Genomic DNA, 23306 nt, shown 5'->3' on the forward strand with positions numbered 1-23306 from the left:
GCTTGCTCATGCTGGTAGATCAAACTTAACCGTCAAGACACACCCTATGCTGGTAAATAGCTGAGCTGGGCAACTGGTCAGTGTTAGTAGTGTGCGCTGCGCTGGTGGTACGAGTGGATCAGGCATGGCAGTGCTGCTGGAGTGTCCACTCACTGTCCACTTCATTAAACACAGTTTGCGTTGGTCATTCTCTAGTCCTTCATCAGTGCTCACAAGATGCTGCCCTCACATGCATACCACCAACACATCACCACCATGTCAGTGCAGTGACTGCAATGCTGAGAATGATCCCCCACCCAAATACTACCTGCTCTGTGAGGGTCCTGTGGGGTCCTGAGCATTGAGAGATGCAGAGGAACAGATGGACTACAGCCTGGATTGATAGAACTTGTAGAATTGCACAGTATTCCTATATGAGAAGTGGACAGGGAGTGTAGTAATGGAAAAAGGAGATGGTGTTAATAAAGTGGCTGAATAAATGTTAAGCAAGACAGTAAAATATTTAAGAAATATGGGCTGTATTTCATATAGGTATTTACATAAAGTAAATAGGACATATTATATGTAGGTACAGTACATAAATGTACATATATTAGACCCCACATAAACATGTGTGAGTGTGCGATTGTGTGTGAGTTTGCGACAGCAAGCACTACGCTTTTGCAGGGCATTCTAAATGCAAATTTCATTACCTCAGTTTATCATAATTCATCAGGTTTCATTAACTTCATTTGAAGTTGGAAAGACATAAGACAACATGAGGCACCATCATTTACCTTCAAACAAGGTCACCCGCGGACAGGGCGCGCTTTAATCTGGTCAGCATGTGACGCACAGTGGCCGCGTTTGACACCCCGGCGGTTTGCTCCAGCCCAGCTTGAAAGGATATCTCATGAAATGGGAGCCATTCAGATGATGAATGCATTTAGCGGTGTGTGCATCTGGGTGTAGTTAAATGTATTAATTATTATCATTAGTAATTTCTGGTGGGGTTGTTTGGAGATTTATCATTGTCTGTGTTTGCACGCTGAGTGTGGAGTTAGTAAAAGCACTTATAATGGGTGATGAATGAAATAACGCACCAGTGAGGAGATAAATGATCCTCTACAGAGCCCTGCTGGTCCCCCGCCCCCCTTTTACTGTTTTAAACCATTTAGTTCTTTCAGTCAGACGTATCGTACAGTGGCGTGCAAAAGTTTGAGCTGGTACGAGCTGATTTCCAGCTGATTTCCAAAAGGTCTGAAGTTAAAGTTAATATTTTAAGTGCCACTGGCTGCAACACAAGCCCACCAGAAGTGTGATCAGCCCACCCCCATGCTTTACAGGGTTCTTTTCCTGAAATTCGTCCCCCTTTTTTCTCCAAACGTACCTCTGCTCCTTGCACGTCATGTGACCTATATCACAATAAGAGACAAAAACACTAATGAGCTGCTCAAGTATTTTGAACCAATGTTTAAAACTAGTCCGTGCTCTTGAGGGTTAATTACGTGTGCCACTGGCTGCTACACAAGCCCAGCATGATTGGCACACCCCCGTACTTAATAGTTGGCAAGGTGTTCTTTCTTGAAATTCTGCCCCCTTTTTCTCCCAGAATTACTGTTTGAACTTTCTTCTCAAAATGCTTTAGATGCTTGTTTAGATGTTTCTTTGAAAACGTATGACGCTGAATTTTGCGGAAAACTTTTAGGGTTTTCTTCTGACGGGTCTTCCATGAAGGATATCGCTGCACAGGAAAACAGTGCACCAGCACGCTATAGTCTGCTGAATCTTCCTGAAGCTAGTTTGCAGTCAAACAGAAGGGGTATGATTGGCATATATAGCAAGCGTATGGGCAGTTCTCTCTGAAAGTGTGCACATGTGACCTCATTTACAAATTGCTTACTGGGTGGTGGTCACACTCTTTTAAAAAAACAAAACAAGCCCACTGTAGTTGAATTTAGCAACATGCTAAGTTCAGGTAAAAGAGAAAGCTAGCAAACCTGGATGAACCTGTCGACTAAATGTGCCTGAAACAATTTCCTCAACTTTGTGCTCTCAGATGTGAGGTTTCATCCCATAAACAATGCAGTTTGAGCCTTAGTTAGCTGGAGATTCCTGGCTACACATCGCTGTCCATGAACCATTGGTTTAATAGCAATTTGGACGGATCACTGTCGAGTCCAACTGACTGAAGAGGGCATGTTCCATGTTCTATACCCTCTAAAGGCAGCTGATTGTCTGTCTGATTGTTGGGACAGGGTTTGAGGAGTTAAGAGTATTTATAAATCTTTGAAATTTGCATCACCTGGCCGTTATCAATGGTGATTGTGAACAAGCCATAGTTTATTATGGCCAAAAGACAATTTATGAAAGTAGAGCTCAGACCCCTAAACTTTTGCATGGTGCTTCTTTCTGTGTTTTTGCCTTTGGACTTGACTTAACTCTTCCCAGTAACAGAAATGTCAACCAGGGCCGCCCAAACTTTTGCACGCCCTTCACTGTGATGTCAGTTTTGCGTCACGTGCCTCTTCTAACGCTTCCTCCTCTGTGTCTCTTCTTTCTCCACCTCTCTTCCCTCTGGACAGGGCGGTGGTTCACATCCAGGTGGATGACGTGAACGAGTTTTCTCCGGTGTTCAGGGAGCCCGTGTACCGGGCCACAGTGACGGAGGGGAAGATTTACGACAGCATCCTGCAGGTGGAGGCCTGGGACCAAGACTGTTCGCCTCAGTACAGCCAGATCTGCAACTACGAGATCGTCACGCAGGACACGCCCTTCGCCATCGACCGCAACGGTAAGGCTTCCCTAACAAAAGAGAGAATACGTACAGTATCTGAAAGATCTCTGTTCTGCTAAATATGGTGAACATTTACACAGCCGAGACATGTTTAGTGTCCAGTACGGGCCCTAGCCTGCCTGTAGTGACGACAGTCAAAAATGGTCAGTCAAAAACTCACACAGTGGCGAACTGTGACCTTCTAGGCCTTTGTTAAGACTGCACATGTCAAAACTTATAATGGTGCTCATTCCTTACTATGGGATTCTAGTAGCAATCCAATCGTAGGAATCCTTTGAAAGCTATTTAAAATGAGCTACAACATATTTCACGCTGATGGTACATTTTAGGGATGTCCGGATCCAATAAGGCAACAAGGCAACATTAACAGACATTATAGCCCAGCAGTAAGCAGCAGTGCGGACGTTCTCAGAAGGTAAATAAAAGAGTTGAGGTTCTGCAGTTTGGAACTATTTTACAGAGGAACATGAAAACGGACCATAATATCTGACCCTTTATAAAACTCTCACTGAAACGCTCTGTTTTACCAGCGGGAGAACCGCACACCTTTCTCTGTTTTTAAACCAGCACGGAAGAACCCATTCAGAACCGAGCGGAGGCTAGTGCTAATGCTAACACACACGCAATATAGAAACCCAAATCACACACAGCGCATCAGATATCTGTCCAAAGTGTGTACCACTACACACACCCATACAAGGTGAGGTGAGTCACACTCTCAAACAGCAATTTTAAGAAAACTCTCGACTAAACTCAAGTTTTTGAATTAATCAGCAGCTTGTCTGATCTAAACTGTGGGGCTGGATCGGATCAGATCGGTCGATACTCAGCATTAAGAGACTCGGATTGGATCGGGGGGGGGGGGGGGCAAAATCACCTCGTAATGTAGTGGCTTGGATGCTTTGTGATGCTCTGCTCTGCTTAATAAAACTATAAAAGATATTATAAAAAGCAAAATTCTCCAGGATCTCAGCCAGGCCAAAATTTGCTCCTCCACTTCCACATGCAATAAGGATATTTTAATCAACTGACTGCATTACCCGCAGCTCATGGAAATGAAAAAGACAGACAAAATGATTTCTTCGCCCTGCTTCACCTGCCAGTTCTCTCTCTAGCCATTCTGCTCTTCCTTCCAGAACAGCCCAATTGATTGTGCTTTTTCGCTCTCATTTGCCTCATTCCTCTCTTTCCTTCGTGCTCAGAACCGATGTCTTCTTATCCCCAGAAGCCTGAATGGGATGTGCTGGTTCACTGTCCACGTAGCAGCGGCAGGACGGCCCCTCATGTCTATTTCTCCTACAAATCTCTCTGATCAGAGGCACAAAGATGAGGCATATCTGATCCTTTCAGATCAGATCACGTCAGATCAGACGCTTTGAGTCCAGCGGGCTCTGCCTGCCCAGACGTCCTGTCCCGTCCCATCTGACAGGGTGGCAGCTGCTTCAGAGGCCTCCCAGAGGCAGAGCGCTTTTTATGGGTCCGCCTCTGACTGCCCGCCAGGGTCTTTGCCAGGACGCTCAGTGCAACTGCAACGGGCCTGGCTCTTTTATACTCAGCAGGGAGGCAGTGATTTGATTGGATGTTGATGTAGGTTATTGATTATTCATTTTTATCAGTTTTTATTTCAAATTAAGCTGGATTCATCTGGATTACAAATGACACGAGTATGAATTACGTTTATGACCGTGATGCTCAAGACTTGGATACAGCGATTTGCCATAGCATCAGTGCCACCTGCCTACTATGGAGTCGGCCCCCCTTGTCACCACAACAGATCTGACCATTCGAGGCATAGACTCCCATAGAACACTGATGGTGTCCTGTGGAATCTGGCCCAAAGACTAATGCTTGCAGCAGATCCTTTAAGACCTGTGAGTTGTGAGGTGGGGCCTCCATGGAGTCTTAGGTGGGCATCACCGGTTGTCCTTTCTTTCACCACTTTTGGTAGGTACCGACCACTGCATAGCAAGAACATCCCACAAGACCTACCTGATGTTTTGTAGGACAACTGACCCAGTCGTCTAGCCATCACACCTTCAAGAACGGACTGTTTACTTGCTGCCTATCATGTCTCACCCTTTGATTATCTTCATCTACAGTGGCATCTATCAATGTTTTAAGATGTTTTAAGCAGCAGAAGTCAGAAGTCACATAAAAAAATATCACAGTTTGGACTTAAAAAGTCATACTCAAAAAATTACTCAAACTTATCATGGTGGTTTACGACACAGTTGGATCCCAGTTTTACATTTATTTAATCATCATATAAAACCTATTAATGTCCTTAATTAAGTAACCATTATTTAAGTTGGACTTAAATGTCTAAACTCTTCAATCATGCTAATTGTGACATAATTAATGAATCTGTCATTTTCTAATCTACGAATCTGTCATCTAAATGTGTCCAATACAGGCAGGTAATTATAGAGAACTCTTCTGCAGTTTTAAAAGCATGAATATTTTCAGTACACATTTGCACAACCGAACCCTTTACCGCTTGTACACATTTATTAAAAAAAACATGTAAATGATAAAATTATAATAAAATAATTGTAGGAAAACATAACTGTTTATTCAGCATAATTCTGGCTTCAGTCTATTCTGCATATTAACATAAAACCAGTGAAAAGCAGTAATATTTGAAATAATAAAAAGGTTCTTAATTATTTAATTTGATTTTGTTTTGTTTAGTTTTCTTCCTCTGATGTAAGGTTAGTGTAGTGGTGTAAATGTATCTACCAAGTGGTCAAGAGGACGTACAATTAGGGAGTAAAATTTTTAATGACAGTAAGAAGTGCTTAGGATAAGAGTCAAATTAAACCATTAACTACAAAATAAAATAAAAGCAAACCAAAAAAACTGTACAAGAAAATAAATAAATACATACATAAATGAGGCTCATATCCGCTGTATTAACTAGATTACCTAGGCTTAGGTTGCCTGATCATTCCTGACCAACCTATGCTGCAAGTCGGACACTGCGGTTAGTAGAGATGGAACATTCTTGTTGTATTTTAACTTTCTGGACCGGAGTTTTCCATCTCTGCCAGTCAGTACTTTTATTGCTAAACAGTATGACCTTTAAGTAAATCTTATAAATAAAGTAAATAAAAGATTCATTATTTGCCAGAATATCTTTTAATAAATGAAAACTGCTGAAAAATGCTGCTTCCATATGTATTAAACCCCTTCACACTAGGATTGCTGTGGTCTGTTGGGGTTTAACCAGTCTTTTTCACCCATTCCTTGCAGCAGATTTGCCCCAGGTTGTTGAGTTTGGTTGGATGACTGACTGAGATGTGAACTTTGAATTAACAATTGTTAGAAATCCAGCATTCAGGAGGCAGATTCAGGAGTCAGGAGACTGGATCTTCAGTGTTGATGAGTTTATTGATACACACAGAGATGCACATCTCGGTCACGGTCAATCTAGTCTAATTATGGATGTTTTGGGATGGCCTTATATACATTGGGAATTGTGGGAGGGGAAAGATTGATGAAGAGGAGTTTAAGGAGGGGTAGGAGGGGGATGAAGGTGAGGGCACTTGGAGGGGTGATGGTTATCACACAACAGCTGGTTATCGGTATGACCATTTGAAAGTCATCTTAGAATGGGGCATATTTTCTCTCACCATTCAACATTCAAACCTCTCCTGCAAAGGCATCCCCACAACATAATGCCGCCACCCCCATGCTTCACATTTGGGATTGGTGTCCGTTGAAGAATGGGTGGTGTTAGGAATTTTGACTTTTTGTCTGAACGGCTCCAGTCTCACCTGACCATGACCCCTTATCCCACATTTGGGACACTCTGATGCTTTCTAGCAAACTCGAAGTGCTTTGACGTGGGTGTTCTCCAGTGGTGGCTTCTTTCTAGCTACAGTTGAGAGCCGTATTTTGGCTCCGAAACAGTCAGGCAGGCACTGGGTGGAAGCATTGGGCCACCAGAGCAGGGCCTGTGTTTTGTGGTTGTTGTTTTAACCGTTTCTGAGGGGCGTTTGGCTTCATTGTTTACAGCGGATCAGAGGCCAGAGCGAGTTATTAAATACAACAGACCCGCTGGCAGCTGGCAGGAGAGGGAGAGAACAGTGGAAAGAGTGTTATAGGGAGATGAAAGAGGAATGAGGGAGATGGGAGAGAGAGAGCTAGAGATATTGAGAGAGAACAGAGGTTAGAAAAATGACAAGAGGAGAGCACAGAATAGAAGTTTGATGGGTGGGACGTCAACAGGGATGCACAATGTTTAGGACTGCATTCTTAAAAAAGAAAGCAGTGCATGCACCACTTACCCGTCTGCTTCACTACAAGTCAGACTAGCTCAACATGCTAATGAGCTAATGCTTATTAATGACCAGTCGCACCTGTTTAGGTCAAACTGGCATCGCGCCCCAAAAACCAAGCTACTGACCACGCGTCAACCAGGCTACTAAAGTTAGAGGTAGCAGCACTTAGCCACTTATTATCTACTGTGGCTTTCTTGGATTGCTTGATTAATAGATCTTCTTGATATGACTTTAGTTTACAGTAGTGATTGTAATTGCAGAATGCTGACTGGAACACTGTGAAATTTGGCAGTGATGGGAGGTTGAGCGCTGGGACGCATCCTGTTGTTCCTTTCCATTAAGACTCCACTGGATGGTTTGGGTTTGAAAGCAGATTGAAATGCTGTTGTTATGTATTTTATATTTAATAATAAAAATAAATGCAATGGATGTTATTGGTTTATTTTCAGTTGGCTTTACGTGGCGACTTGAATGGATGGATACAGGGTCATCCCTATTAGTTCGTCTAAAAGTTACTTGGTTTGACTAAGACTATAATATTAATGAAATATTTTAGACTGGATATTATTTCATATATATGATGAAATATAATATTTATTATTATTATTATTATTTTTTATAAATTCTGTGTAATGAACAATAAAGTGTACACTGAATAACAATATATTTTTATATAGGATTTATATATATATATATATATATATATATATATATATATATAAAATCAGAAGCTGGTTTCGGCCACGGCTACTAAGTCTTGTTCTTGGGCTCTGTGTGGTCCAGTGGACTGAGGCGCTACCACTATGTTTGGAGGCTCGTTGGTTGAAATCCCGGGTCACACTGCTTGCCATCAGCAGCCAGAGTCAGATAGAGCACAATTGGTCTTGCTCTCTCAGGGCTGGGTTGATGGCACTTCCTCCCCTCTCCATCACTCTTAGTGTGATGTTCAGCACAGGCATCTGTTAGCTGTTGTATAACAGCTGGGGAGCCACACGTTCCTCAGAGTGTGCTGGCTACCTAGCCAAATAGCATCAGCAGCAGTTTGAAAAAAAGAGGCGGTGGCTGACTTCGGCGGCTGACTTTGGCGGAGGGAGAGGAGATGTGTGCTAGTGTTCACCCTTCTACTGTGAGGAGGGGCATAGCTAGTGATAGGGGGAGTTCACATAAACAGGGATTGCGTAATTGGTCGTCTAAATTAGAAGGTAGAAAATGAATTGTTAATAATGAATATTAATTATTTGGTCTTCACTCGGACTCTGTGTGTCTTGGTCTTGGTCTTCACTCGGACTCTGTGTGTCTTGGTCCTGGTCTTCACTCGGACTCTGTGTGTCCCGGTCCTGATCTTCACTCGGACTCTGTGTGTCCCGGTCCTGGTCTTGACTCGGACTCTGTGTCTCCCGGAATTGGTCTTCACTCTGACTCTGTGTGTCTTGGTCTTGGTCTTAACTCGGACTCTGTGTGTCCCGGTCCTGGTCTTCACTCGGACTCTGTGTGTCCCGGTCTTCACTCGGACTCTGTGTGTCCCGCTCCTGGTCTTCACTCGGACTCTGTGTGTCCCGCTCCTGGTCTTCACTCGGACTCTGTGTGTCCCGGTCTTCACTCGGACTCTGTGTGTCCCGGTCTTCACTCGGACTCTGTGTGTCCCGCTCCTGGTCTTCACTCGGACTCTGTGTGTCCCGGTCTTGGTCTTGACTCGGACTCTGTGTGTCCCGCTCCTGGTGTTCACTCGGACTCTGTGTGTCCTGGTCTTGGTCTAGCAGTCTGGTCTAGCAGTCTTGACTACAACACTAGCACCTATTGTTTAAAGAATAAACTGGAAGGACTAAAGGAGACTGGGAGAGAGAGGGTGGTTCATCATGCTGTCCCACACATCTTCACTCACACACACACACACACACACACACTTATGTACTTACACGCACGTAGACACACAAAACACAGAGAAAGAGAGCGATAGCTTGAAAAAAGAAAGATATCAGGGGTGTTTTAGATTTAATTTACACTGTCAACACCACTACGTTGGCGACAGGATGTGTGTGTGTGTGTGTTTCACAGGATTTATGTTGCAGCTAAATGTAGTTATTAATGCCCTTGCCAGTCTTTTAAAGAAGCTGGCTGTTAATCCAATCTTTGTTCTGTCACTCACTCCAAACACACTCGCCCACGCACTCTGTGGCAGGTGTGCGTTGCACTCAAAAAAAAAAAAAGTGTGTGTAAACGGTTCACTTACACTTAACTTCAGTCTCTTTCTCTCTCTCTCTCTCTCTTTCTCATTAGCGCTGTTCCTCCCCCTGTCAGGCCTTATCTGGCGCGGCTCAGGCGGGTGGCTTACAGATAACTTGCTGCAGAAGAACTTCCTCTTCGTGAGGAGAAAAAGTCTCCGCGTTCAATCACTGGGCCTGCCATTACCACTTGTAATCAGCACTCAGGACCGAACTGGAAAGCAGATAGAGCAGCACTTCCAAACCCAGGAGCACACTTAACACTCCTGTGGATACGCATCTAGGCATAGTAGGGGTAGCCGGGAATTAATTCCAGCAGGGGAGACACGTGCGGAATAATATGGAGGCACTATAAGAATCTAAAATGTGGTCACGGGCCCTATAGGTAGCTCTTGCCACAGTTGATGATGATCCACCATCAGAAATAGACCTAACAAGCTTGATTTCAATGGGAGGTGTGCAAGGAGGAAACCCTTGCTGTCAAAAAAAAAACAAAAAAAGAGCATCATCTGTGGAAAGAGCTACTTGTAGGTCCTGTGGTTAAATTTTAGGATTGTCGGAGACGTCTATATGGATCTTGCAGTCTGCTCCTGGGCTGAACTTGCTGGGGGCGACCTGATCTGGCCATGTTGGCGGTTGTTTTAAATGTTATTCTAAATGTTATTATAATCTTTGAAACACGTTTTTATAAATGATCACATTTGGTGTTGAATGTCGTAGTAACTTCAGGCTCCTGCAGATGGCACTGCACAAGGATGATCGGGCTGTAAATACCTCTGGAGTGTGTGCGGCGAGATAGATTCATAGATTGAGAAGAGGCGGTACAGTGCAGTGAGCGTCTGGTTGGATGTGTGGAAAATGGGCCGTAAAGCTGATACAGTTAATGATTGTAACGGATTACTGTGGTATTGTAGGTGGTTGATGGGGTATTGATAAGAAGCTTGAATTCAATTAAAGTGGTTGGAGTGGTAGTCTAGGTGGTTGCTAGTGTGTTGCCAGATAGTTACTGCGGTATGTTAGGTGGTTGATGGGGTGTTTGATGATAAGCAGTTCCAATGGCTTGTGTGTTGTCAGTGCGTTACTGTTGTATTTTAGGTGGTTGCTACCAGATTGATAAGCAATTCTAAGGACATTAAGGTGGTTGCTTGGGTGTTGCCAGTGGTTGCCTGGTTGCTCTGGCTGACAATTTGAATGTACACGACTAATAAAGTTTGGAGTTGTTATTTTGCAAAAGATAAAAAACCCTGCTATTTAGTCTCACAGAGCACATTTAGACCTAGAACACAAGAATCCATCAGAGAACCCTGCTAGATATTAAACACTGGTATTGGTATTGGTAAAACATTGACTCTGCACTCTTCCTGGGGGAGCGTGATCAGGAGGAGGGCAATAAATAAAATTAATGAGCCAATTTGTAGTCTGGATTGAAGGTCTAGCTCTAATAGCCACAGTTTGCAACACCTTTATATCGAACAGTTTTATCATGCAAACGATACATCGGTTGACCTCTAGTGCAGCCCAACCAATACACAGCCTGTGGGGTCTGCTGGAATACTCACACAGTTCTACTGGTATACACACACACACACACACACACATACACGTACACACCTTCCCCCAAAGCTCTGTCAACAGTCTTTCTTTTCCCCCTCCGAGGCCCACATTAGCAGCTCTGTTGCAGCCATGAGTGCGGTGCGGGTTCCGCCAGCTCGGAGTGGGTGACCTCTATTCCTCGCTCCTGTCTCCTTGACAGCATGGCTGGGGCTCATTGAAATGCAGCCAGGCGGGTAAAAATAGCCATGAGCCAATAGACGTGGGAGGGTATGGAATCACTAGCTGTTACCTGCAGCCCGGGCTGAACTCCGTCACCACGGAGCCATGTCCCAGCTGCCAGCAGCGCCCAGACAATTGCATGAAATAGGCTTGTTTAGGAGTTATTAGAGCTGCATCCTTAGGTATTGAGATGCGCCTCAGGTGGGACAGCTCCAACAATAACAATAAGAACTGGGAACCCGAAAGGCACGCAGCACAGTAGTTTTGGCTCAGGTTCCTGCTAAAGGAATAGTAACCCACTACATTGTGACATGCGTTTTTCAGTGGGGAACTGGATGTACACCACAGCTGGCAACTTTGAAATTAGCGATTTTGCATGTATTACATATACAGAAGATTTTCTAATGCTGTAAGCACCACAGCAACAACCTGTCGACATTGTAGCAATAACCAGAGATACCACATCCATTTTTTGGCTGATGCCACCAGTTAGCAACACCCTAGCAACCAACTGAGCTATCCTGGAGAAAACACTGTGTTAAGCAGGTGGTTGCTAGTGTGTTGGTTAGGGCAACTATCATCAGTACCATTTTAAACATCTGGGAACATGTCAGCAACTACCTGGAAAGCTCAGGTGGTTGCTTGATTGTAGTTAACTGCTTGATCTGCTATGTTTGGTGGTTGCTAAGGTATCCCACATGTTTGATAGGTATAGCTAGTTCTACAGTCTTGGTCATTTTACTATGCTAACTCACCTAACTCACCTGTCTGGTCTTGCCATTGATTTCCACAAAACCTTTCACAAAAACTTTTCAGAGTGGTCAGCCTGACAAAAATTTACCACAGGTCCCCAACCCTGGCACTAGAGTTCCCCACGGCAATTTAATGTTTTTCATGCTGTACCGCACCCTCTTCAGCTCAGAAGGGGGTTGTTCATGAGCTGAATGGGTGAATAAGGTGTGTTAGAACCAGAGAAAACTCCAGGATCAAGACTGAGAAGCACTGGGCTGGAGGTTATTTAGACTACAAAGCTTTCCCTCACCACTTTTGTTTGTTTCTTCCTTCCAAAGGCAACATCCGCAACACAGAGAGACTGAGCTACGACAAGCAGCAGCACTACAAGATCATGGTGACGGCCTACGACTGTGGCCAGAAGAGGGCGACGGAGAGCGTGCCTGTCCACATCGACGTCAAACCTGTGTGCAAGCCCGGCTGGCAGGGTCAGTGGCCTCCCCTCTCCTTGCTATTGTTAGACCACAGCTTTTTGCTGCAGAGGTTTTTTCGGGAGCTTGGCAGTAAACACAGACCTCCTGTAAGATTTATAGACCTGTAGGACATACAGTTGGGGAGAGCGAAGAGTGAACAGGGTAAAACGGAAAACAGATTATTTACTTAATCATTTTGCTTCCAGAGTAACCTCATAAACTTTTTTTCCTCATAAACTCCCAGTATGAGTACTGAATTATGTCTGAGAATTCACATAATCCAGCCTTATATCATTTTATTATAATTATATAATAAAATAAAAAAATAAAAAAAACATGGTGGAGGTAGTTTCAAGGCTTATTCCGTGGGGCTCCGAGTGGTCCAGTAGACTCTGCCACTATGATCCAAGGATCGCTGGTTCATTCACAGGTCATGCTGCCTGCCATCAGCAGCCGGAGCCCGAGAGAGCACAATTGGCTTTGCTGTCTCTGGGTGCGTAGATGGCTTGCACTCTCTCTCCCACATCACTGTAGAGTAATTCTGACCGGCTTGTGTGTCTGCTAGCTGATGCATCAGAGCTGGGTACTAGGCACTTGCCTGGTGATATTGCAGCAGTTTGAAAAGAGGCGGTGGCTGGTTGTTTATATGTCAGTCCTCACCCTCCCAGTGTCTGGAGAGTACTAATAAGAGGGATGGGAAATTGGGTAAAAACAGGCTTAAGACTGTTATATGCCATTATAAACACTGCACTTTGACAGAGAACATAACACAGCAGTTGTGAGACTAGGCTGGAGGATGGAGAGACGGTCTCTGTCTGTCTGTCTGTCTGGCTCATGGTGCAGCACAATGCTCTGTTGATATAATCCAGCACAAATCTTTATATAGTTCAAAGGAAAAACAGTGGTTTGGTGTGAAATCAGGCCCCAGGCAGTCCAGTCAATTCTCTAGATGATGCTGATTTGCTTTAGACAAGGAGCTGTGAAGTGTCCCATTCTGGCAAAAGCTGAGCCAGATCATCAATAGTTGTAGAATTACCACAGAGCAGATCTCTAAAGACTAGGCAACATTAGCACAAATATTGACATTAGCATTACATTATCTCAACCCCCCCCCCCCACCCCCCCATCACCACCGGCCTCCGTCAGGCTCCATGAAATGGCAGCTCTGAAAAACACCAGAGCAGTCTGTTCTCCTTCGCCCCTCGTGATCCAAGACTCTGCTCCACAGTTTTTTCTAGCAGACGCCTTTAGTGATCTTAACTACAGAGATTGATGCCTCTGAACTCTCGCTTTCCCACAAGGTTGCTGCTTTGCCACTCTCTCTGGTTTCCTCACTTCTGCTCAAGTCTACTTAGTTTGACTCCTCACAGACACACCCTGACCTCAAAACCCAGCCACTCAATTACTGGCCACTGTTCTCTGAACCTTTGCCATCTGTAGCTCTTGTTCAGAACATGATCGCTCTAAGGTTGGCGTCAGAGGAGGTTGTGAAGTTCGTAATTATGACTTTTTAATCTATTTGTTAATGCCTTAATGGTGGTGCATTATGCACAGTATGCTTGGGCAGTATGCATGGGCATATAAAAGCCTCCTAAAACACTCCTCTGAGAAGGCTTTCCACAAGATGTTGGAGCGTGCTTGTGGGAATTTGTGCTCATTCAATCATAAAAGCATTTGTGAGGTTGAGCGAAGAAGACCTGGCTCACAGTCAACGTTCCAGTTTATCCCAGAGGTGCTCTGTGGGCTTGAGGTTGGGGTCTGTGCAGACCACTGGAGTTCCACCACACTAGATTCATAAACCACATTTTTTAAGACTTCACTTTGTCCTCCTGTCTGGGGGGGAACTTCTCGCCCCAGAAGTTGAACTTTTCAAAAGTTTTATTCAAGATGTACAGCTCTCCCCCACAACTCGCATCCCATAATCCTACATTTTAACAACCGCTCTTGTACAACCGAATATAAAAGCATAGATCGTTATCATCAAGTGAGAAAAAATGAGATCAACTGACCCCAAAATGTTCCCGTGGGAATTAATCCCAGGAATGGCGTCATCCAGATGAAATTGTTCAGAATTAATTAGACCATAATCGTTCACTAAATGTGTGGATATTAGATTTGGCCCCATCATTTCAGCAGGAAAGAAATTAGGCAGGGGGCATCTTACCCAGGGAGGGGTATCTTAAGAGCACAAAGCCTTCCCAGGGTAAGATGCCCCCCTCACTTACTTTCTCTCCTGCTGCATTGACGATGCTTCAGTTGAGCCATTAACAGCTTGGACTGAGAGACCGTCTCTGTTCCACAGATGTCAAGTGAGTGCCTATATATAACCCGAGGTTCTCAGGATGAGGACTGGAACGTCCATCGTTCTCAGTGTGGACCGGAATAATGAACACATCTACGCGCTCGGTGCAATTATAAAAAGGAGGTCAATGCAATTAGAAGAAGCAGCACAACCTGGAAGTCCTTTTGTAAACATCTCTTTTGTAAAATGTAGTTCACTCTAATGAGCGGTAGGTCACACACCCTCGAAGACGATGATATTTTCAGTCAGGTTTAAATTGCATGCAAATTGCATTCCACTTCATTGTGCCCAACAGGATTCGCACATTTATCAGAGAAAACAGGTATTTGTTTCCTCCACCTTGTCACATAATTAAGAGAGGTTGTCTCGGTACTTCGATGGGAGCCAGCTCAACTTTAAGTGCTAATCCCTGTTCTCGCAGTGTCCTTCCAAACAAGAAGGCTCCATACGACTCCATGCTCCCTTTCTGAGTGCCTGTCACTTGAGCTCCTCTCCAAACACTGTTGCAATGGCAGCAATTAGAAAGGTGCTGTTCCGCCAGTTTGTTTGAGAGAAGGCACTGCGTGAAGAGATGGATTTAGCTCTGTTATTACCTGGAGAGCGAGAGGTAAAGAGAGAGAGAGAGAGAGAGACTGTTGCTTGTCGAGGAGGGGGTAGGCTTATCCTGCGAAAGGGCAGCTCCCTCCCGGAGCAACCCGAAATGTCACCCTCAAGCGCATTAACTGCAAATCTTGTAAATCCGCAACCCTTGGCAATACATGTGTCGCACCCATGCCTCGGTTGTGTTATAGTATACCGAGCTTGTCCTCCTTTTTATTTTTTCTTCTCCTTCTTCTTTTGGCATTGATTCAACAGCTTCCCACACCAAGTTCAGGTTAGGAAGACGCTAAACTCGAAGACGCAAAATTCCGATGACGTCTCCTCCGCTCTCAGGACACTCCACCCCAACTTCTCGCGGCTTTCCTCAGGGTTTACAGGGAGCCGATCTCGTCCTCCTGCGTGATAGTTCCGTAAAAGTGTGTTGACAGGCACTGGCAGGCTGCTAGGCACAGTAGAATAAGCAGTCATTGCCTCGTAGATTGCATGGCCCGACTTGTCAGTCACACAGATACGGCACTGAGGTGGAAACGCAGAATGAGTGACGGCAGTGACAGCCCGAGACGAGGTGAGCGGGAGATGGCGGGGCTTTCTCGCTCCGACGCTTCCCACTAACATGGCCGTGTAATCAGCCAGCCTTTTTTTTTTTTTCTTTCTGTCTTTCTTTCTCTTCGTGGTCAATCCCTGTCTGTCAGCACTGATCACTCCATCCTCTCCGTCCCTCCCTTCCTCTGCCTCTAGCCATCCTCACCCTTGTCCATCCAGGGAGAGTAACATTTCACTTTCCAAGTTCAGAAGCTATGAACCACTGATGTCCACTGATACATCTCTCCTTTACCATCATCTTTACCATTAATATGAGGCTTTGAACCTTTTTTTTTTTTTCTTTGAACCTCCTTCCATTCTAGGTTCTAGATTCTGCTGGAAGGGATTGTCAAATCTGAGTATTTAAGGCACTACCAGTCCATGTACGTCTAATAGAAAAATGGCAGTACTAATATGCTACTTTTTGATGCTATATTTAAACAAAGGTTCTATATAGATCCACAATAGGGTTTCCACATATCTGAGGAACACTTTAGCCTCGCAAAAAGAACATTTAAGCATTTAAATGGTTCTTTTGAGTTGTCTTGGTTCCAGAATCGTGAGACTATTGCCTTATTAAAGAACCCCTGAATAATCCTGCTTGAAATCATGTAGTAAAGGCAGTATAGGGATGTACAGCAAGACTGTGCTTGCAGAGCCTTTGACAGGCACTTTTTCCCATTTACAATCACTTACCTGAATAGGGTATATACCCTGAATGGACTGGGAAGTCCTGAGGTGAGCCTCAATAAGCATTAAGTTCTATATAAAACCAAGACAACTCAATAACCAGTTGAATGCGTGGATTGAACAAAGTGGTTCTTTGTCCGGATAGAGCGTCCTTCAGTTTGTAGATGGTTCTACATAGAATATTTTTCCACTATGCTTAAGAGAGCCCTTTTTTTAGCACTATGAATAACACTTTTTGCTCCAACGCTTGAAGAACTATCTTTTTTAAGACAGTTACTACTTGACCTGGTCTGCTTTACTTATTGCCCAATTAGCGAAAGATCACCACTAAATTGGCCTTTAAGGGGGGAGGAACATATCTGTGGGTTATGCTCACCATAGCTCCCCTATGCAGTGTTTCCATTGAGCTATAGATTGTGTGTATATTTGAATAACCTCTACACGAAAGCTATGTTGCTGAAATGCCATGTTTCACCTTCCCCATCAACCACATAATCCCAACAAAATGAACCTCTGAAAGGCCCAGAGCTGACATTCCTCCCTCTATTTGATTACAGCTCCCGTCCAGGAGCTTGCAGTGATGTTTTATTCCCAGTCATTCATAGGCTGATTACATTTTTACCCTCAATTTCCTTGAGGACATTGACCTTGGTCCTGTAATTAGCATTGCGCCTGCGATTACATCGCGCCACATTCTCAAGGTTTTGTCATGACAGTGGAGAGTTGCTACGAGCTGGGACGAGAGAACCCATGCCATCTCATTTCCTGTCCTGCTGTCAGATCGGGCTGCTGGGTTGCCAGGTAGATGACCTCTCTCTTCCAGTCACGTCCCCCAGACTGCCCTCAGCTTCATTATTTTGACACACGTGGCGGCGACACATGCGCCATCCTTTCCCTCTTTATCTTATTAGTCCCATGTGCTGCTCTGACACCACTTATTGCATTTATGACATTTATGAATACGCCATGAATGCTTAATCTTGCAGTTTAATGCTAATCTTTGCCCCGGAGCTCACCAGATGCTTCAGCTGCTGAACCGAGCAATCCTGACCTCCTGGTTTTGGCCTTTTTTTTTTTTTTTTGGCAGCAAGAAGAGATTTTCCCAAGAGATTTATTCAAGGAATAGCCAAACCTGTGGACACACATGGTTCCACCTCCCTACAGCCATCACAAGACCTTGTGTGCCTCTATATTACAAGCACTCCTGCTGGCACATTTTATTGCCTATGGATTCAGTGGGATGGACAGTGATTCCCATGGCTCTAGACACTCCAGATCAATCCAACCCCATTTCAGATTTGAAGTGCAGGGCTCAGATTCTCAGTTTCAATCTATATGGTGTGAAACTGCTCCCTCAGATGCTCAAATATGACCACCCCCCTACTAGCAGGGGAAAAAAGTAAGAGGCCGGTCGAGGCCTGTTCTACTGTATTGTCTCTCCATTTCATACAGGATGGTGTCGATGAAAAATGTAAAAGGACATTCAGGTGGGAAAACAGGTCCAGGGAATATCTGTGAACTGAATTGAATACAAAACAGTGAGCGTGTTGAATTATACACAAAGAGCGAGAGCGAAGGCCGGTGAGCGTAAATCTGCTGTTTCATCTTCATGGTAAGAGCCACGATTTAAAGTCATCAGATGGAAATGTCCAGCGGCAGCTGCTTTTAACAAATGTCCCGGTGAATGCAAATGAAGGTGACCAAGAGAACGCCTGTCTATCGGTCTGTTCTCTGGGGAAGAATGTATTATCTGGCTCTTTAAAAGAAGGTTAAAAGTTTAATGTGTTGAAACTCCTATACTGAACCTTTCTCTTTGTTCCACCAAAATCCCCAACAAAAGGGTCCTACAGAGCCAGAGACCTTTATGGGGTATTAAAGAACCATTTATTAGAAAACCATTCATAAGAAACTGTTTAGAAAAGATACAAGAGCTGAACTCTTTAACCAACCCAAGAACAATTTAAACGAATAGTTCTTTGAGTAGTCATGCACCTATATTAAACCATTGCCTTTACTAAAGCACCCTTAAAGAAGTATTTTTAAGGTTGCAGTCATGTCCTTTTGGCTAGTACTGAATAGAACCATTTTGCTTGGAGATATACTCCCTAAATGGACTGGGAGGATGAACTGACATGAGTAAGAAAAGCAGGAAAAGCATCAACAGGCCTTTTCCTCTTCCATTCTTGGTTCTAGATTCTGCTAGGAGGGATGGTCAAGTCGGCGTAATTGTATGTGGTGTAGCAAACTCCCTTATAGATGGCACAAAAATCTGAACTATTGTCATCAGGGGTGCCCGCACGTTTGCATAAGACTGTATGTATTGATTGTAGAAATAATAAGCTTATAGCCTTGCAAAAGATGATTCCTTGAGGTTCCTTGAGAGAAAGAACTGTGAATGCTTAAATAGCTCCATATTGACTATGATAAAATACCTGTTGGATATGATTTATTAAAACTGGTTCTACTTGCTCTAAGCAAGAGGGCTCTCTAACAAGGGCTTTCTCCAGATTCAACACAAAATGCCACTTTTAATGACGACTGCAGTTTCAGAATATTCAACCCCTTCATGACAAGCGTCTTTAGTACTTAATAGAACACCCCTTTACTGTTATGACCTGCAGCAAACATGATGCATAGCCAGACTCTACCTTCTGGCAGCGTTCCTGAAGAATCTCAGCCTATTTCTCATAAGCAGTGGTCTCCAGTTTACTAATATTCTTGGGTTTGCTGCTGCAACCGCCTTCTTCAAATCCCACCAAAATTTTTCTATGGGGTTCAAGTCAGGCGACCGTGACGGCCACTTCAGAATCTTCCAGGACTTCTTCTGAAACCAAGCCTTGATGAACTTGGGATCATTGTCCTGTGACTTGATTGCATCCATCTTGCCCACATGCTGCATGTTTCCAGTGCCAGAGGAAGCACAGCAGCACCAGAGCATCACTGAGTTTCCGTCATGCTTCACTGTAGTCTTCCTTTTAGCGTATGCTTTATTCATCCTCCTCCCGAGTTCCAGTTTTGTTTCATCGCAAGAACTATTTTTCAGTTCTATCAAAAAAAGGCAAGTTGTTTTTATAGAGAAGAGACTTTTAAAGAACCTCCTTTTTAAAGGGCACTATTGGTCCCAGCACCATCGCAATTGTACAAATATCTATATTTCTGTAGGATTTCTGGTAGTGTGGTAGCGATAAGTTAGACCAAAACCTTGTACTGCCGCTTGTTTGCACAGCCAGGGAAGTATCTACATTTACATTACATTTGCATTTATGGCATTTAGCTGACGCTCTTATCCAGAGCGACTTCCAGGGTTACTCATATTACAGAGGTGGGTCAGTATAGTGTTTAGGAGTCTTGCCCAAGGACAATTTAGTTGGTGTAGCGCAGTCCCACCGGGACTGGGAATCGAACCCCAGTCTCCCACATGGTGTGGTAGCTCAGTGGCAGGTAGTGGCGTTATCTGTTGCACCACACCAACCACGTATCAGGGACCTCCAGAAGGTGTAGAGTAAGGTCATGCACTCACAAAACTGGAACTCCAAACATGATTGTCTGCCCTCTCAATTCCTAGTCCATCCTGGAGGTTTCCACCAGTTAAAAAGCATGTCACTGTATCTGCCTAAATACTACAACTAGAACTCTTCTGTTTTTCTCACCCATGCAGGTTGGAATAAGCGAGTGGACTACGAGCCCGGAACGGGCAGCAAGCAGCTGTTCCCCAAGATGCACCTGGAGACATGCGACGGCCCGCTGTCGTCGGTAAGGGCCATGGTGGAACTGCAGACCAGCCACATAGGGAAGGGCTGCGACCGAGAAACATATTCCGAGAAGTCCCTTCAGAAGCTCTGCGGTGAGTTTGCACGTGCTGGGAAAATGTTCCTGGGCGCCGTAAGGCTCCACGCGCTCTGTGTGCAGCACACACTGAGCTGGGAGTGAAGTAAAGTGGGGAAGCTAGTGAAGTCAACAATTGGCATCACTCAGCTCTGCTCTGGGGGAAAGACGAGCTGAAATTGCTCTTCAGAGATCTGTCACCTTGCCTTAAAGAGTGAAAGTGCTCGCCTGCTGACTTATTTATTTATTTACCAGGCTTTATCGCCCTCTTCAGCCTTGTTGACATGATCCAAAAAGTGCTAAATAATTACACAAATAAGACAAGAACCAGCCAAAACAGCTCAGTGTACAGTATGGATGTGCTGAGGCAGCTGCTTGAGGCAATGAGCTTTCAGTTCTTTTGCAAGAACAGAGAAATGCCTTAAAATGACAATCTGTGGTAATTAATGTTGTGGTGGTGGGGGGGGGGGGGGAAGAGTCATGTCCCCACCATGTCTGGAGTGCCAAGACTTGTCATCCTTAAGTATTCCCACTTAACACATCCATGTGACTTTGTGTTTAGGGGTGTATTCTACTTGGAAGCCACTTGTTTTTCTAAATGGCCGTATGATATAATTAAATGGTTACGATCAGTCAGAGTTGGTCTGTGTCTGTTCTAGAGAAACGTACAGACAAGCACATAGATTAGATTTTGATATTGGGGACCTCATTTACATTCAATTTAGGGATTCAGCTGCATTTAATAAATATTCAGTTGAATTTTAGCTGAATGTCAGATAAGCATCTACGAGGCATCACCTATGAACCATCCAATAAAAGTGTTTCCAAGGTTTCGGCTTAAAATTGAATGCACTATTGATAGATCCATGTAGTAAGAAATCTTACTTTCTCAGATTTACAAGGGGTGTCTCAATTCATTTTTTTTGCCCTCCCAATCTGATCTGAATACTTTAATGCTAATTATCGGCCAATACCGATCTATTCGTAGTGTTTCTAGAATTTATACAGAAGGTTTTTAATACTGTAGTAAAGTCACTTTATTTTTAGTAAACTTTTATGGGTTCTTTAATTTAAAAATTGTGGAGGAACCTTCAACCCTTTCTTGAAGGTTCCTCAAAGCATTTTAAGAGGTTCCTCCACAGTTTTAAATTGAAGGACCTCCAAAGTTTTTAAAGGAACATAGTATTTTAACAGTGTGGTTCAGACGGATGGGCAAAACCGACAGAAAATAGACAAACAACTAGAGGAATAGTAGTGGCTCAAACACAGTCACGGCTCTAGAACCATTGAGATCACCTTATGTCTTCATGTTCCTCTATCAAACAGTTCCACGCCGCAGTTCCATGCTACTCTAAACTGTTCTGTTACCTTCTGAGGTGCTCCTCACTGCTTAGGGCTGGAAATAATGTGGGTTAAAGGTTCCTGGAGTATACCAGAATATGTTTTACTGAAGGACAGTGTTCATAATGCCACAACACCTGACTTTTATTGTGGATTTTTGTTATATACAGCTTCTCCCGGTTGTCTAAAATCCATCGGGTTAAAAAGCCCAGCGGTTAAAGGAGGTCCTATTACGTGCTCAGCCCTCTCCTGTATAGTCCAGTTATATCATGGTTGCATTCTTTCAAGCAACCCTTCTTCTCTCGAAACTGGGCCTACGTGCTGTTCTCTAAAGCCTCTGATTTCTTGCTCCCCACAGTCTGGCCCAGTGAAGAACGGCTGTCAGTTTAATGAAAGAGTCCTTGAGAGTGAGGCGATTTGAAGTCAGCTTTTCTTATTGTATAAATCATTGTTATGGGAGATAAATGAAAGCAGGATGAGTTAAGGGCCTGAATAATGTCCGAGGTTGGCAGGTGCTAATGCAGGATTCTGCCTTCCACCCCCATCCACCCCACCTTCTCTCCAACCCCTCGGTTCCATTCTCCCATGTGGCTCGTTGGAGACTTCTGGGGCTCCAGCTTCTAAATATGCAATATGTGGCAGTAAGTGTTTATTGGTTGAGCCTGGGCCGAGTCTTTAAGCGCCTTGAATTATGGCCCGCCAGAAGCTTCCTTGATCCGCTCATCTAAATGCAAAAAAGTCTTCACCGCCTCTTTCGCACGCCCGCCTCACAAGCCAGAGGCTTTTTTTTTTTCCCCTCCTCCAAAGCCCTATAATCGTTATCTAATATGCAATAAAACTAATTATAATTAGTTTAGTCTTTAATGCAACATCAATTTGTAGAAGCATGAGAATGGCGGGGAAAAGACAGAGGCGGCGTTTGTTTTGGAGAGGTACCCCACCTCCCCATTTCCAAAGTGCGTTAGCTAATTCTGCTAGACAAACAACACCCAGAAGCAGCGAGATCCACGCGTGAACACAGGAGAGGAATGGGTTCTTAATGAGGCCATCAGCTCGATTTGCGAAATTATCTCTAACCCAAACCTTATGTAAAGGTGCTCGAATAAATGGTGCTTTGGTTCTTTGCGTGATACAATAAAAGAACCACTCTTGGTTTGATTAGGAACCACAATGCTTGCAAAACACTTCAGAACACCCCACCAACCTACAAAAAAAGTTGCACCTGAATGAGTTGCCAACAAATTTCCTGGTAAGAAGTCATTATAGTTTGACACACAGGATTTTAGAGCACATGAATGTAGAGTTTACTGTAGTGCTTACTGTAGCATAGTGGGTAACAACACCGCACTGCCCTGTGGCAAGCACTTGGGCAAGAGACCTGACTCTACATTCCTGTATAACATGACTGAAATGTAGGCCACTCAGTCAAAGGCCATACATGTAAATGTAACCCCCTTCACTCTTCTGGGAAGACATTCTAGAAATGTTGGAGTGTGCTTGTGGGAATTTGTGCCCATGCAGTCATGCTGGACGAGAAGACCTGCTTTGAAATTGATGTTCTAGTTCATCTCGAAGCTGTTCAGTGGGGTACGGGCCACAGACCACTGGATGTTCCCCACACCAAATTTGCCAAACCGTGTCTTCATAGACTTCACATTATGTTGGTGTGGCTGGGCAAGCACACCACTCTACACCAATAGGAGTCAT

General features: G+C 44.2%; 1 protein-coding gene across 1 annotated transcript in view; it reads left to right on the top strand.

The window, feature by feature from the left end:
- Positions 1–23306, top strand: part of clstn2a (calsyntenin 2a) — a 293892-nt gene that overhangs the window by 197397 nt on the left and 73189 nt on the right. Inside the window, exons 4-6 of the mRNA XM_072688297.1 lie at positions 2565–2773; positions 12125–12274; positions 20092–20277. Of these exons, the coding sequence (XP_072544398.1) occupies positions 2565–2773; positions 12125–12274; positions 20092–20277 (545 nt within the window). The remainder of the gene's footprint in view (positions 1–2564; positions 2774–12124; positions 12275–20091; positions 20278–23306) is intronic.

This window comes from Salminus brasiliensis, chromosome 9 (genome assembly GCF_030463535.1).
Source record: "Salminus brasiliensis chromosome 9, fSalBra1.hap2, whole genome shotgun sequence".
Classification (NCBI taxonomy): Eukaryota; Metazoa; Chordata; class Actinopteri; order Characiformes; family Bryconidae; genus Salminus; species Salminus brasiliensis.